We start from the raw sequence: 13,714 nt of genomic DNA, 5'->3' as shown, positions 1-13,714 counted from the left end.
GGCTGTGATCACACTACTTAAGGGAGCCCAGATACCCTTCTGCATATCCCTGATATGACATTATACATTGTGAGGGTTCCCTCCTCAAAGGCTTATCAGCACGGCAGGCAGTACCACACCTCTCTTGCTTGCGACCCCCTTAACGTGTCTCTTCCCCATCTCCCTCTTCTCATGAAACATTGCTGTCTATACCCTTATCTCAAAGACTCTTCCAAATGATGCCTCTTCTTGTCTTTTGTGTTTTCTTTTCCAGATTCCAGTGACAGATGGATCTCTCTCGTGCGCGCTTGCTCTTTCCTTCTCTGTATTTTTGTTTTCGACATGTTTGATCCGAAGCTCTGAAGCTTCTCAGAGGGAACCCAGGAAAGAAGGAAGGGAAGGAATAGAAACCAAGGGAGCGTGAGCGACACAGGAGGCAGCCCTGCCTTGTTCTTCCAAATCACTCTGTGGAGGGGCGGGGGAAGACTAGAGGGGGAGGACTTGGGTTTTTTTGGGGTGGGTTTGGTGTGGGTGGGGGGTGGGTGGGAGGGGAGAAAAGGGGAAAAAGTGTGTGAATCGCTCATGAGCATCAAAGAAGATTCATTATCCTCAGCCTGAATTTTTGTTTAGAAAATAAGCACAAGGTTGTTCCCTTCTGGACCAGACATCCATGGTCATAGCTTTTGGGTGTTCTGGAAGAATATTGCATGCATTCCCCTTCCTCTATGCTCCTGGATTGACCCAGAGGGCAAGAAGAAATAATGATAATGATATCTGATAGGATTGGGGTGCTCATTCCCTTCCATAGTTAAACCCCAGTTCTGCCCCCTAGTTTCTTTTTGCCACTGTCCTGAGACTTTGCGTTGGTTTTTTTTTGGGGATTTCTTTTCCCCCATCCTGATGAGGGCACCACTGCAGACCATGCTGTGCCTGGGGTTGTGGGCAGCTGCCCTGCTCTGCTTGTTTTCCCCTGGCACCGTTCGAGGTGACTGCTGGCTGATTGAGGGGGACAAAGGGTATGTGTGGCTGGCCATCTGCAGCCAGAACCAGCCCCCGTATGAGACCATCCCCCAGCATATCAACAGCACGGTGCACGACCTGCGTCTGAACGAGAACAAGCTCAAGGTGGTGCTGTACTCCTCCCTCAACCGCTTTGGCAACCTGACTGATTTGAACCTGACCAAGAATGAGATTTCCTACATTGAGGATGGGGCTTTCATGGGTCAGTCAAACCTCCAGGTCCTACAGCTGGGCTACAACAAACTCACCAACCTAACAGAGGGCATGTTGCGGGGCATGGCCCGCCTCCAGTTCCTCTTTGTGCAGCATAACCTAATTGAGCTGGTCACCCCTACTGCCTTCTCTGAGTGCCCCAGCTTGATTAGCATTGATCTGTCATCCAACCGCCTCAGCCGTCTGGAGGGCAACACTTTCACCAGCTTGAGCAACCTGATGGTGTGTGAGCTGGCTGGCAACCCCTTCAACTGTGACTGTAGCCTCTACAGTTTCCTTAACTGGCTGGCTCTCTTCAACAACGTCACCAAGAACTATGACCGCCTCCAGTGTGAGACTCCGCGGGAGTTTGCTGGGTATCCGCTTCTGGTGCCCCGGCCTCACCACAACCGCAATGCCATCACCATCTTCCAGTCCATGTGCAGAGGGGGCACCATCCCCTCCCTCTCTAGGGTCAACCCAACTCCTTACACACCTGACTCCCAGCGAGATCTGGATGAGGGGTCAGCCATCAGCCCTGGGGATTTCCTCTCAGTCAAGCCTCCAGCCTCTTCCACCACTGACTCCTCCTTCAGTCCCAGCATCAAGCTACATGACGTCACAATCACTTCAGCCATCCTGATGGTCACCATCCCCATGCCCTACAGTAAGATGTATGTGCTGGTCCAATACAACAACAGCTACGTTTCTGACATAGCAACACTGAAGAGCAAGAAGGAATATGTCACTGTCAACAAGCTGAAGGCCCACACTGATTATACATTCTGTGTGGCCTCTATCCGCAACAACAGGCGTTACAACCATACTTGCCTGACCTTTGCAACCCGGAGCAAAGGCAGGGAGGATCCTATTTCCAGCACTTCCACCACTACACACTATATTATGACCACCCTGGGTTGCCTCTTTGGGATGGTCATTGTCCTGGGGGTGGTGTACTACTGCCTGCGGAAGCGGAGGATGCAGGAGGAGAAACAGAAGTCACTCAATGTCAAAAAGACCATTCTAGAAATGCGTTATGGATCAGATATTGATACGAGTACCATGGTCCATCCTTCCCAGAAGCTGGGTGAGCCACCTGTCATTCCTGTCTCACGGATGTCCTCCATCCCTTCCATGATTGGGGAGAAGTTGCCCCCATCAAAGTCAATGGACGCTGGGATGGAGACTCCTAAAGTCACCACTAAAGGTAACTACATTGAGGTGCGGACAGGTGGTGGGGATGGGCTGGAGAGAACCCAGCGAGATGAGGACCTGAGGGAGCTTGACAATGGGCAAGGCTCAGCTGCTGAGATCTCTACTATAGCCAAGGAGGTAGACAAGGTCAACCAGATCATCAACAACTGTATTGATGCCCTCAAGCTGGACACAGCATCTTTCCTGGGTGGTGGGACTGGTGTTGACTCAGATATGGCCTTTGAGTGCCAGTCCATTCCAGCTGGTTCCTCGAGTGGGCTAGAACGGCCCAGCTTTCTTTCCCCACCCTACAAGGAAAGTTCCCACCACCCTTTGCAGCGCCAGCTCAGTGCTGATGCTGCTGTGGCCAGAAAGACCTGCAGTGTCTCCTCTAGTGGCTCCATCAAGAGCGCCAAGGTCTTCAGCTTGGATGTGCCTGACCACCCACCACTCAGCAAGTCTGACTCCAAATACATTGAGAAGGGCAGCCCACTAAACAGCCCTTTGGATCGTCTTCCCTTGGTGTCTCCGAGCGCCATCCACCACTTGGAGGTCAAACCTTCTTACCATTGCAGTGAGCACCGTCACTCCTTCCCGGCCCTGTACTATGAGGAAAGTGCTGACACCTTGAGCCAGCGAGTGTCATTCCTCAAGCCACTCTCCCGGTCCAAGCGAGACTCCACGTACTCCCAGCTCTCACCCAGACACTACTTCTCGGGCTACTCCTCCAGCCCCGAGTACTCCTCAGAGAGCACCCACAAGATCTGGGAGCGATTCCGGCCTTACAAGAAGCATCACAGGGAGGAGGTTTACATGGCAGCTGGGCATGCCCTGCGGAAGAAAGTTCAATTTGCCAAGGACGAGGATCTGCATGACATCTTGGATTACTGGAAAGGAGTCTCTGCTCAGCAGAAGCTGTGACTCTTCCTCACAAGGAAACAATACAAACCAAGACCCCCCCCCCCCCAACAACCAGAAAAAAAAGCCACTTGACTGTGAAAAATAAACAAACAACAAAATACTCCTGACAGATACAAAACTGACAAAACCTTTTCTTAAAGTTTACAACAACTCTTACACACACAGACACACAGACACACAGACACACAGACACACAGACACACACACGTCGAATTGTCTCTACTGTGTTACGGGGACCATTGTTCTGCCCACAGATGGTTGGGAGGAGCGCCCTGCACTGACACTGTGGTAACAATGTTGGAATGTGGGTGGGTGGGAATGGCCAGGGAGTGGGTGGCAGTGGTGGTGGTAGGAGAAGGGCAGAGATGGACGCTCACTGGGCATGAAACTCAGCTGTGAACTATTCATCTTTCTGTTCCTGTTGAAGGCTGATTTTTCTTTTGGGTGGGAGGGAAGGACTTTGGTTTAGAAAGCTTCCTTGTCCACCTTTTACACCTGGTATGCCAAATCTTCCATCACTAACTTTTTCCCTAATTTTCTTTAGCAGTGGAGGCTTTTCTCTTTCTCCTGTCCCCATTCCAAAAAAGGTGGGAATTGCTGGAAGAAGTTCTCTCCCTTCTTTTCCTTTGCCCTTCCCTATCACTCTCTGTTAAGGGTCCCTGGGCTTGAGCTTCCTGTCTAGATACTTCACAAACCTCCGTCCTCCTCAGAGGAAGGAGAAGAGATGTGAAGGACCAAGGCAGGTAGGACCTGCCATATAAGAGGCTCTGTGCCCTTGCTGCTCTTCCTCCTTCCCTTCTCCTGCCATGTTGCTGCTGATGAACACCAGCAATCTGGAGGGATAGGCATTCTCCAGACTTTCTCAGAGCCAGTTTTCTGCCAGTTGGTGGGGAGAAACAGGTTGTGAATATTCTTTTTGGCATGGCAAGCCAGGTCCTCAAGGAGTGGTGAGGAAAAGGCAGGAAGTCTGGTCTATCAGAGGTGTATGGGGTTCCCGTTTCTCCGCGAGTGTTACAGGTCAGAGGTCCTCCTCACCCCTCATGCCTATGCTCAGTCTGCCCTTGTCTAGTCAGTTTAATACTCTCTGTTCATGTCCCCTTTGCTATGAGAAAGGGACCTGGAGAGGACCTCAGCAGAACAAGTTCTCCATTAAGCCTCTGCAGCTCTTCCCAACTGATTTGCACCGTGGGCTGTGGGGTGGGTGTCCATGGGAAGAGTATCATCCAACCTCCTCACTTCCAGGTGAATGTGAAGAACGGGATTTCAGTTGCTCATCTCACTGGGTTGGATTCTCACAAAGAATCCTTTTCTTGTATAGGCTATGGATGTTCTGGCATGGATAGGGGACAGCCTAGGGTGAAGACAGGAGCACGGGGAACAAATGGGATGTGAGTATGGGGCCTGGGAGTAGCCCAAGAAGGCTGGCCTGGAAGAAGCTCCCTTTGTGCGTGCAGCTACACTGTGTGTGCCAGGATAGAGGAGGACTCCAGCATCCAGATGACAGTGTTCCTTTGACTGCTTAGATGCCCTTGTGAGAGTGAGAACAACATATCATCTCCTAATCCTCACAGGTGTGATAAATTTTTCTTAGGGATCCTGTCATGTCTTGACAAAATCCCAGTTGCACTTGCTAGATCCCAGCCTCTGCCTCTTGCATAAGAGATCTGTCACAGAGTTGACAATAAGCCTACTGCCCTCTCCACCTATTCCCATTTTTGAGCAACCCAATAAAGCACAATCTTGGCACCATCTCCCCCAGTATTTTTCTGTCGAGCAGGAGGGCTGCCTGCTGAACACATCTTTATGCAGCACAGTGAGCCTCCTCTCCATGATCTGCCCAACACTTGACCATAGTACACCTCTATCAGGATGAGGCTGAGGGCCTATGTTATGTTGGCCCTCCCTGAGTAGTTATTTCCTCTTTGAGGTGCTCCTCAGAAGACCCAGTGTTTTTGGGGGCCCTGGGAGAAGGAGGAGGGTGTAGGAGCTTCTCTAGGAGGGATTTACATGCTGCATGCAGAGAATTTGCCTGTTGTCTGCCAGGTAGTAGCAATGCCAGCTGTGAGAGCTGGCTTCTATGCCACACACGACAATTTCACCATCTGTAAGTGAGGTGGAGCTGTAGGCAGAGTCTGGTGCATGAAAACCGGAGCAGGTATCCCCAAAGTGGAAACCTATGGAGATCTGTGGAGTTTCTTCCTTGTAGGGATGCTGATGGTAACAATCCTAAGCCAAGTCCTGACCCCATTGCCTCAGACTTTTCACTGTCAGCCTGCTTTCCCACAGTCAAAGCCTTGAGTCCAGAGGTGTTTGTGGGACTGACTCCACGTGGTAAGAGCCAATCCAACCTGGAGGAAGGGGTGTGTGTGCACATGAGTGTGTGCACCTCGTACAGGAGGATGAAGGGAAGTCACAAATGGAAGTCACATCACTGCTGGCAGGTGTCCCTCCATGCTGGGACCGTGCAGCAAACCAAGACAGGTAAATGCTGTGAGAGATGCTTAGGCACAACAGAGAGCTCCCCAGCTACCACACGGAGCAGGCTCAGTGGTCTTCCAGCACGGCAGCCGTCCAAGCAGAAAAGACTAATGGCTGGGGCACAGAATTAGACAGAAAAAGGGGGATGACAGGCTAGGGAGGATGGAGTCTTTTTCCTCTCCCCACCTCTTCCCTCCCTGTGCTTCTCTGCCATGTGGTCTTGCAAACAGTTCTGCTCAGTCAATACTTTAGGGGGAGCATTAACTTATAAAGGTTTCTGCTTTTTCCCCTCAGCACCTCAATGAGGCAGAAAAGAAAGGACAGGGATACAGGTATCATCAGGCCCTTCTTTTTTCTCTGGTGGGGGTAAGGCTGGATAAGAGAGATAAGCCATTTCTCTCCCAGCTGTAGCCCCCCATTTCAAACCATTGGGTGAAGTTTGCACAAGATGGACTGTTCTGTGGGAGGAAGAGGGCAAGGAAGGGGAACAAAGTGTCTCACCTTCCTTCCTCCTCCCTTCTTCTTTGTCCTGCTCCCTCCCTCAGGATGAGGGCTCACAAAGTGATGCCAGTCCTGTTGGAGGAAAGCAGATTTAACGTTCTATTTGCATGACAATTTTACTGTATTTTTCTGAGCAAACACCTGTTGTGTATGTGCCAGTTTGCTGGAATTTAACCTCCTCCCTCCAAGTCTCTCCTGTCCTTGTCCCTGTTTTCTCTGCTCCTTTCATTGATCTCTGATGTGATTTTATGAGAGACTCCTACCAGTTTGAGAGGGAACACACCCCAAGGAGAACCCAAACCAATCACCCCATAAACCTCATTCCTCCTTCTTTCCAGTGTCCTCCTTTCCCTTGCTCCAAATGTGGTCTCTCAGCTGCTTTTCACAGTCATGTGTGTAAAGGGGTAGGTGTTATATACCAAAGGCCTGCTCTTTCTAGTGGCCATCATTTCTCCTTGTTTTGAGGAACAGGAGTGAGGCCTGTCAAGATAGATCTTGTGACAGAAATGGTCACCACCCTCCCTTTGCCCTTGTTGCTCTTTCCCAAAAAGCAAAGTTATTCTTGAGGGAACATGGAGTGCTTTAGCTGAAGGGGAACCTCTGATACAGTGAAAACTTGATTTGCAGCTGATTACAATCACTTAGAAGATCTCCCACCGCCTTCCTCTTATTGGTTGCATAGACCTCTGGATTAGGTCTATGCTATGCATTCTCCACCCTGGCTGGCCTGACAGAGGGCAGGGCCTCAAAAACTTCTTTGTTGGGAAAAAGTGTGGAGAGACTGCCTGAAGTTTCTAAGGCCTCTAAGGCTTGGCTTTGGCAAGTCCCTCAATGCTGCCTTCTCCCAGGGGAAAGTGGATGTCTGGGGCCAAACCAAGACCAAACCCTTTCATACTATTTTTCTGGCTTGGTGACTCTTGCCAGAGAAAACAGGGGTTTGGTTCACCTCACTGGAAATTGTGGAGGGTGAGGAATGAGATTGGGTGCAGACCTTCCTCCTAGCCCTGAGAACAGCCTTGGGGAGAAGCCTGGGCTGGGGTTCTGCACCCAGGGGAGTAAAGGTGAGACTCTGTTCCTCTCAGTGGGGCAGAGCTCTTTCTCATTTCTGCTGGTGCTGCCCCAGTTTATGCTGCAGTACCATATTCCCTTCTCCCCCTCCCCACTCTTCCATACTGAATAAATCCCTCTTGAGGCAGGTGTGAAATATTCATGGCTGACAAATGAAGAATTATGTTGGGCTGAGGAGGCCTCTGTGTGTTTGCAATGCTAATCAGCCTTCTTGGCTGGAGGAGGCTCTGCCTGGCAGGCTTGAAGGAAGGAGGGGAAGATGCAGGAGGAAGGTGGAAAAGGAGCTGAGAAAGAGACCAGGGGCAGACACAGTAGGGGTGAATAAGGTATGGTGGGACCAGGGAGTGGTGAGACAAGGAGGTAACAGGTAGAGGGAGATGGAGAAGAGGGGCAGGCTGAAAGGACCTGGGGAAGAGATGGCTACAGTGGAAAGAATGGGATGATAAAGGGACAAAGGGAATAGCAAGGAAAAGGATTGAGTGCAGGGGTGAAGGCTCTCTGAGAGGAGGTGGGGAGTAAGTCAGCAGTGCCTGGAGAAAAAAAAGCTGGGCAGACTTCATGATGAGCTGTGACCCCTCTCTGTAGGGCAGAGCTCAGTGCTACAGGGTGGGCAGCTGCCCTCTGGGTAGGAGCTGGACCCAGGGCCCCAAAAGTCACATTTGCCATGCTTGCTGCTGACGGGAAAGTTCAGCTGCGTCAGGAAGGACACAGAGCCTCCAGGAGCCTGGAGAACATCCCTTCCACCGTCACCACCTCCTTCCACACAGCAGGCAGCCAAGAAGAGCCTCATGGAGCCATGTCCTCTTGCTGGAGCCAGCCTGCTGCAGTCCCACCATCTGAGCAGGAGGGAACCTCCTCAGGGTGGCTTGGTGTGGGACGGACACTTTGTGCCCCCTCTCAGCAGGTTATGGGGGTTTCTTGTAGGGCTGGTGGAGCCTGCCCCACCTCAGCCGTGCCCTGTCCACCCTGTCTGAGCAGGTGTTTTTGGGTCCTTCCCTGGAGAAACAGCAGAGGGGAGCATCTGTGGTATCCCCCTACAAACGCATTCCCAGCCCTGTCCCTCAGCCGCTTGGGCCTCGTACTGTGAGGGGCGCTCTCGGTCTGCCTCCCCTTGGCTGTCCCCACCTGGGGACGTGTCTCTGTCCCTCCCCCCGGCCATCCTACTAGGGCAGCTCTCGGCCGGGCTGCCCCAACCCACCCCATCCCTGAGTGGAGAGAGGGCATCCTCTGCCTGGCTTCTCCTTCTCCCTCTTCTTTTGCTCCTTCTCTTCCCTGCCCCACCAGGGGTCGAGTTCCCTCCTCCCCCCTGTACGGTCCCCTCCGATGCCCCATCCCCGCGTTCGGCTTGGCCTTTGCCTCCCCGTAACTACCACCGCCACTGTGAGGCCTTGCTCCTGGCTGGCCTGTCCCACCTTCCTGCTCTCCACCTTCCCGAGGGGGAGGAAGAGTCTGTCCGGGTCAGGCCAGGGCTGGTACGGCTGGTCCATCACAAGCACAGCGTCTGGGGTGAGGGGGTGGGAAGGGGCGGGCAGCTGCCGGGCACACAGAAGGGGGTGTCAGCCCCTGAATGTAAGGAAGGGCCTGGGAGGCGGCTGCTGGGACTGGCTCCTTGTGGCCTCTTTGGTGTTCCTCCTTCCGTAACAACCCTGTGACCCCCCCCGGTTGTGTATGGACAAATTTAAGTCGGAGTTACGTTCTTTACTTTCTTCTTTTTTTTGAATTTATTTTCTTTTCTTCTTTTAGAATTGTATTTCTTTCTTGTTATTTTCTTTTTTTTTTTTTCCTCACTTTCCTTCTTTTCCTGTTTTAAAACTGAATGGCACGAAATCGTTTTTCCTCAACTCGGAGATTCCTGTATGGAGAAAATCAATTTCTATATTTGCAATAAATTTCTTATTTAAAAAAAAAACAAAACCAAGAAAAAACCTAAAAAAAAAAATCAACAAGAAAAACTATGAAAAGCTGCTTCTGAGTCCATTTGTTCCAGACTTGTCTGGTAGAGAAGGTGGGATGGGATGGGATGGGATGGGATGGGATGGGATGGGATGGGATGGGATGGGATGGGATGGGATGGGATGGGATGGGATGGGATGGGATGGGATGGGGTGGGATGGGATGGGATGGGATGGGATGGGAGGAAACAAGGTATGGATGAAACTGAGAGAGTTGGGTCAGGGCATGGGAAGATTTTCCAAGGCACCCAGTGGTCACTTGCTTCTCCCAAACACACTGTTTCTCTCCCTTGGCTATTGCCTGCTTTGGACACCAAATTATTTTCACCCAGTTGTCAGTTCTGTCATGATACGAGCCCTTTCCTGCACCAATCAGCACCCAGGTTCTGCCCCACCCAGGGCAGGCAGACAGCTCTCCCTGGGTGTAGGTCAGAGCTTCCTTGCCCATTACTTACACAAGAAATCCTCTGTCTGAGCTCCAGAGCTCTCTGGAGGAAGGCAATCCAAGGCAGGCGATCCAGCCGTGGGTAATGACTGAGCAATCTGTAGCCTAATCCACCAGCAGATATCCTGATCTCAGCTCTTCCTAAGCATCAATATTTAAAGTCAAAAATACAGCCAGCAAATCCATGCCTATTGGTGCATTTATACACATAATTAGGCCAATTTGTGTATGGTGACATAGCAGCCATTCCCTTTCATGTCTTGTCTCTTCTCTGCCTCCTGTTTCTTAATGTTTCTAGTTTCTCCTGAGAGTGGTATGGCTCCTTGGCTCAGAGGGTTTCTTGTTTTTGCTCTTGCACATCCAGCTCTGATTAGACAAATCTAGCCGTGGCTTCTAGGCTTCGTTACTGAGTGTGCTGAGCTCACAGTCTCTGCTCCTTGTGTAGCAAAGGACAGGAATAAATGGTTCTAGGGAGTTGTGACTGTGGACACAACAGCTCCTGGATATATATGCTGCAGTAGCTGATGACTCTTATTAATGCTTGATTTGAGAGCAAACATAGGAGCAGATGCTACTACAGGCAGATGCTTCACAGTCTGACATGTTCTCCACTGGACTTGGGAAGAATGATAGAGTGTGGGAAGGAATGGTGCTGGGCTGTGAACCTCTGGAGGATGGACAATGGTGCATAACAAAGAAGAGCTCTTCTGGGGTTAATCAGACCTTCATCTGCTTGGTGGAAAGGTGGATGTTTCAGTCAAAGTGATGTTCCTGGCATCTGCATCTCTGCAGTGCAGAGAATCAGGCCTTCTGAGACAGGGGAATCTCAGACCTTGGGAGGAATTAATGCATAAATTATAAAGAGGTAAAATCTAATCAGTTGAGAGCCCCCATGCTGTTTATTTTGTTGCTAAATTCGATTTTGTCTCCACAGTCCTTGCATTTCATTTGGTTGCTCTGCCACAGGGATGAGAAAGGACAAGATGTATTTGCAAATGCTGTCTAGGGGGAGCAGGAAGCTTTGGGAAGGGAAGACTGTCAGGGCTGAAGACATCATAAATGTCCTGAAGCCAGGTGAGGACTGTTGGGCTGAGGGGACATGGAGGAACGGTAGCCAAGCCCTCTGGGCCAAAATGATTTGTGATGAAAGAGTTAAGCAGTGCTTGTATTTAAACAGCCTTTGGCTGATTCCAGTCAGGGAGCTTAGGAGTCCTCTGCACTGCACACTGTTGTGTGAGATGGTGTATGGCCAGAGAAGGCATGAGGTGTGAGCTGTGTCTGCGTGTCTGCATTATTCTCTCAAGTGCTTCTGGATGTAACTGTGTCCAACAGACTGCAGTTATTGCACCAAACCACTCTGACCTTTGCCTCCAGAACCTGCTTGGTGGAGCATGATGTCTGCATCGTGGAGAGAAGGGCCCAGGGCTGTGCTGTGGACAGTGAAGTGGCTGCAGTGTGCAGTGTGAGGGTGGCCAGAGTGAGTTGGCCTGCTAAGCAAACCCACCCTGGAGAAGAAGAGGGGTTCTTTGCACAGCCTCATTATTTGGTTGGCTGCAGACTCAGGAGGACTGTTTTGGGTTTTCTTGTGGTTGGTTTGTGCTGATGTGGCTCTTTTCCACCCTTAAAAAGTTCAGTGACTTATCCAAGCTGTAATTTGCTGCAGCACAGAAAGAACTGACTTAGCCCCAGAGCCTTTTGCTGGAAGTCATATGGGACAGTTGTCATCTCTTTGCCCATGTGGACATGTGCATGTCCCTCTGTGTTGCGGTACCAACAGGCAAGTAGGCAACATTGCCCTCTTCTGGACTGACTGTAGGCACTGGAAGAGCATCTCTGATGGAATGGCAGATCAATCTTCTTTCCACTCCAGAGCTAACAACCTTTCTGGGTCTTCATTTCCCATCCAAATCTTGGTGGCTTTTACAATAGCCAGCTTGGATTAGAGGATACTTTTCTGCAGCACTAAGTGCCTGGGCATCCTGAGCCATCATGACTCCTCAGGGTCAGGCCAAGCCTAAGAGAGCAGAGTGAGGAATGTCTCCTCTCCAGATAATGGTTGTCTCTAATGGAACCAATAACCAACAGCTCTGAAGGGTGGTGAACATATGGTTGAAGGTGTGAAGGTCATGCTGCTGACCTTTGTCCTGAGGGCTGTCTCTCAAGGGGATGAGAGCAGTTCTAGGGAATGGTCAGGCTAACATCTTTCCCCACGTCTTGGATGCCTTTTCAATTAAAACACAAATGTGTGTATTGTGCAGAGCTGGAGGACAGACTGAGAGCTGCACAGAGCCCAAGGGGATTTGGGATTTTAAGTGCACAGGCCATGCTCACCCATAGCAGGAGAGCAGAAGATGTCACTGAACAGCCTCTACATTTTCCTTCTGACCCTTGAAGGAAACACAAACTGAGAGAAAGAAAACCCAACCAGCCTGAAAGTGAAATATTTAGGAGTGAAAGGATAAGAGAGATGAAACATAGACTTGAATACTTTTAGAAAGGTTCCCTTACACTGGGAAAATGATGGCATGATCACTATCACTGGTGGTCCCCTATAGGGACAAACTCGAGATTCTGCCACAGCTTAGGTGGGACTATGGCAGGGTGCAGAACTTCTCCATTCCTTGGCTTCCCAAATATTCAGCAGGGATCTGTGTCTTCCCTTCCCTTGTCAGGCTCCTTGGAACAGGGTCTGTCTCTCTCAACACGGTTATGTGATACCTTTACAGTAGGATTGCCAGGCTCCTCAGGGACTGGCAGTTAACATGCGTTCCCAAAGGAGAAAGGAGTGGCATCTAAAATGAGTCCGAGGAGCTGTATTGGTGACTCCTGCTAAGCAAGGCAGAAGTAAGCATTTGCCCAGCCAATGCTACTGTGGAAAATGAATCAAAGGCCTCATCACTTTTTAAATAAGAAACACTTCAAAAAAGAAAAGTATTCTGCTCCATCCTTCTGTTGTCAGAAAGGGCATCATTAAGAATTCATTGCAACTTCTGCACCCAATTTTCCGGCCCGGTGCCTTGTCCCACTTGTCTTGCTCCAGCTCCAAAGACAGTGGAGGCTCTTCCATGAGTATCGAGGGACAAATGAAACCTGAATACTAAGGTGAAACCTGAAGAATGGCTAGGTGGATCTGGGGACCTCTGGGGAGAAGGGGCTGAAGGAGGGAAAAGCATAGCCAGGCATGGAGCATGAGGAAGAGTCAGACTTGCCCACAGACTTGTGAGCAAATAGGCACAAACCTGCCTCAGCTGCCTGCTGTTGCCAGATCACAATACACGCCTGGGGATTTCTTTCTACTCTGTCCTTTCCCTTCCTGAACATCTGGAGTTGATGACTGGGGATTCCTAACATCCAGAAATGGCATCATTGGACCAAGGTCCTGAGCTGCAAGACAGTGATGCAGCTGACAAAGGTGGCCAAGCCAAGCCAAGCCAAGCCAAGCCAAGCCAAGCCAAGCCAAGCCAAGCCAAGCCAAGCCAAGCCAAGCCAAGCCAAGCCAAGCTGTATCATGGGGTGGATTCAGCAGGACAAGGAGGTTCAGGTTAAATCTATAAAGGCTGCAGTGGCTGCGCCTGTTGTGTGTGAGTGCCTTCAGATAAAGAAAATGTCTGCTTTATGTCATGATACCTGCTTCTCTGGAGGAAAAGGGGCTTCATTTTGGGCTTTGCTCAAATTGGGCATTGGGCCAGAAGACACATGAGATCCCAGCTTCTCAACCCTTTATGATAAGTGGGGAAAGAGCTGTTGCTTCTCTTTCTCTGCTGTACATTTTCTGTCTTGTGTCACTGTCAGCCACAAGATTTCCTACCTGTGACACCTGTTTCTCTTTCTCTCTGCTTCTCAAGTGGCAGCCAAGGAGATAATTGGTATTTTTTACTCTCTCTGTTGAGCCCTTTGTGCCAGGAGCTGCCAGATGAAGCTGTGAATTATATAATAAGGGTTAATTAGGGGCTTTTCAGGGCCA

The 13,714-nt window shown here is 50.4% G+C and overlaps 1 protein-coding gene across 1 annotated transcript; it reads left to right on the top strand.

Moving 5' to 3' along the window:
• The first annotated feature begins 536 nt into the window (after positions 1-536).
• ELFN2 (extracellular leucine rich repeat and fibronectin type III domain containing 2) lies at positions 537-3,596 on the top strand. Its single transcript, XM_059847870.1, has one exon. The coding sequence runs from the start codon at positions 880-882 to the stop codon at positions 3,304-3,306; it is 2,427 nt and encodes an 808-aa protein (XP_059703853.1). The 5' UTR covers positions 537-879; the 3' UTR covers positions 3,307-3,596.
• The last annotated feature ends 10,118 nt before the right edge of the window (positions 3,597-13,714 follow it).

This window comes from Haemorhous mexicanus, chromosome 5, assembly GCF_027477595.1.
Source record: "Haemorhous mexicanus isolate bHaeMex1 chromosome 5, bHaeMex1.pri, whole genome shotgun sequence".
Taxonomy (NCBI): Eukaryota; Metazoa; Chordata; class Aves; order Passeriformes; family Fringillidae; genus Haemorhous; species Haemorhous mexicanus.
Note: the sequence above shows the minus strand (reverse complement) of the source record. Positions and strands in the feature narration are given on the sequence as shown.

What these genes read in the sequence shown, in the direction of transcription:
- ELFN2 (XM_059847870.1), top strand. Translation starts at nt 880, where the DNA reads ATGAGGGCACCACTGCAGACCATGCTGTGCCTGGGGTTGTGGGCAGCT.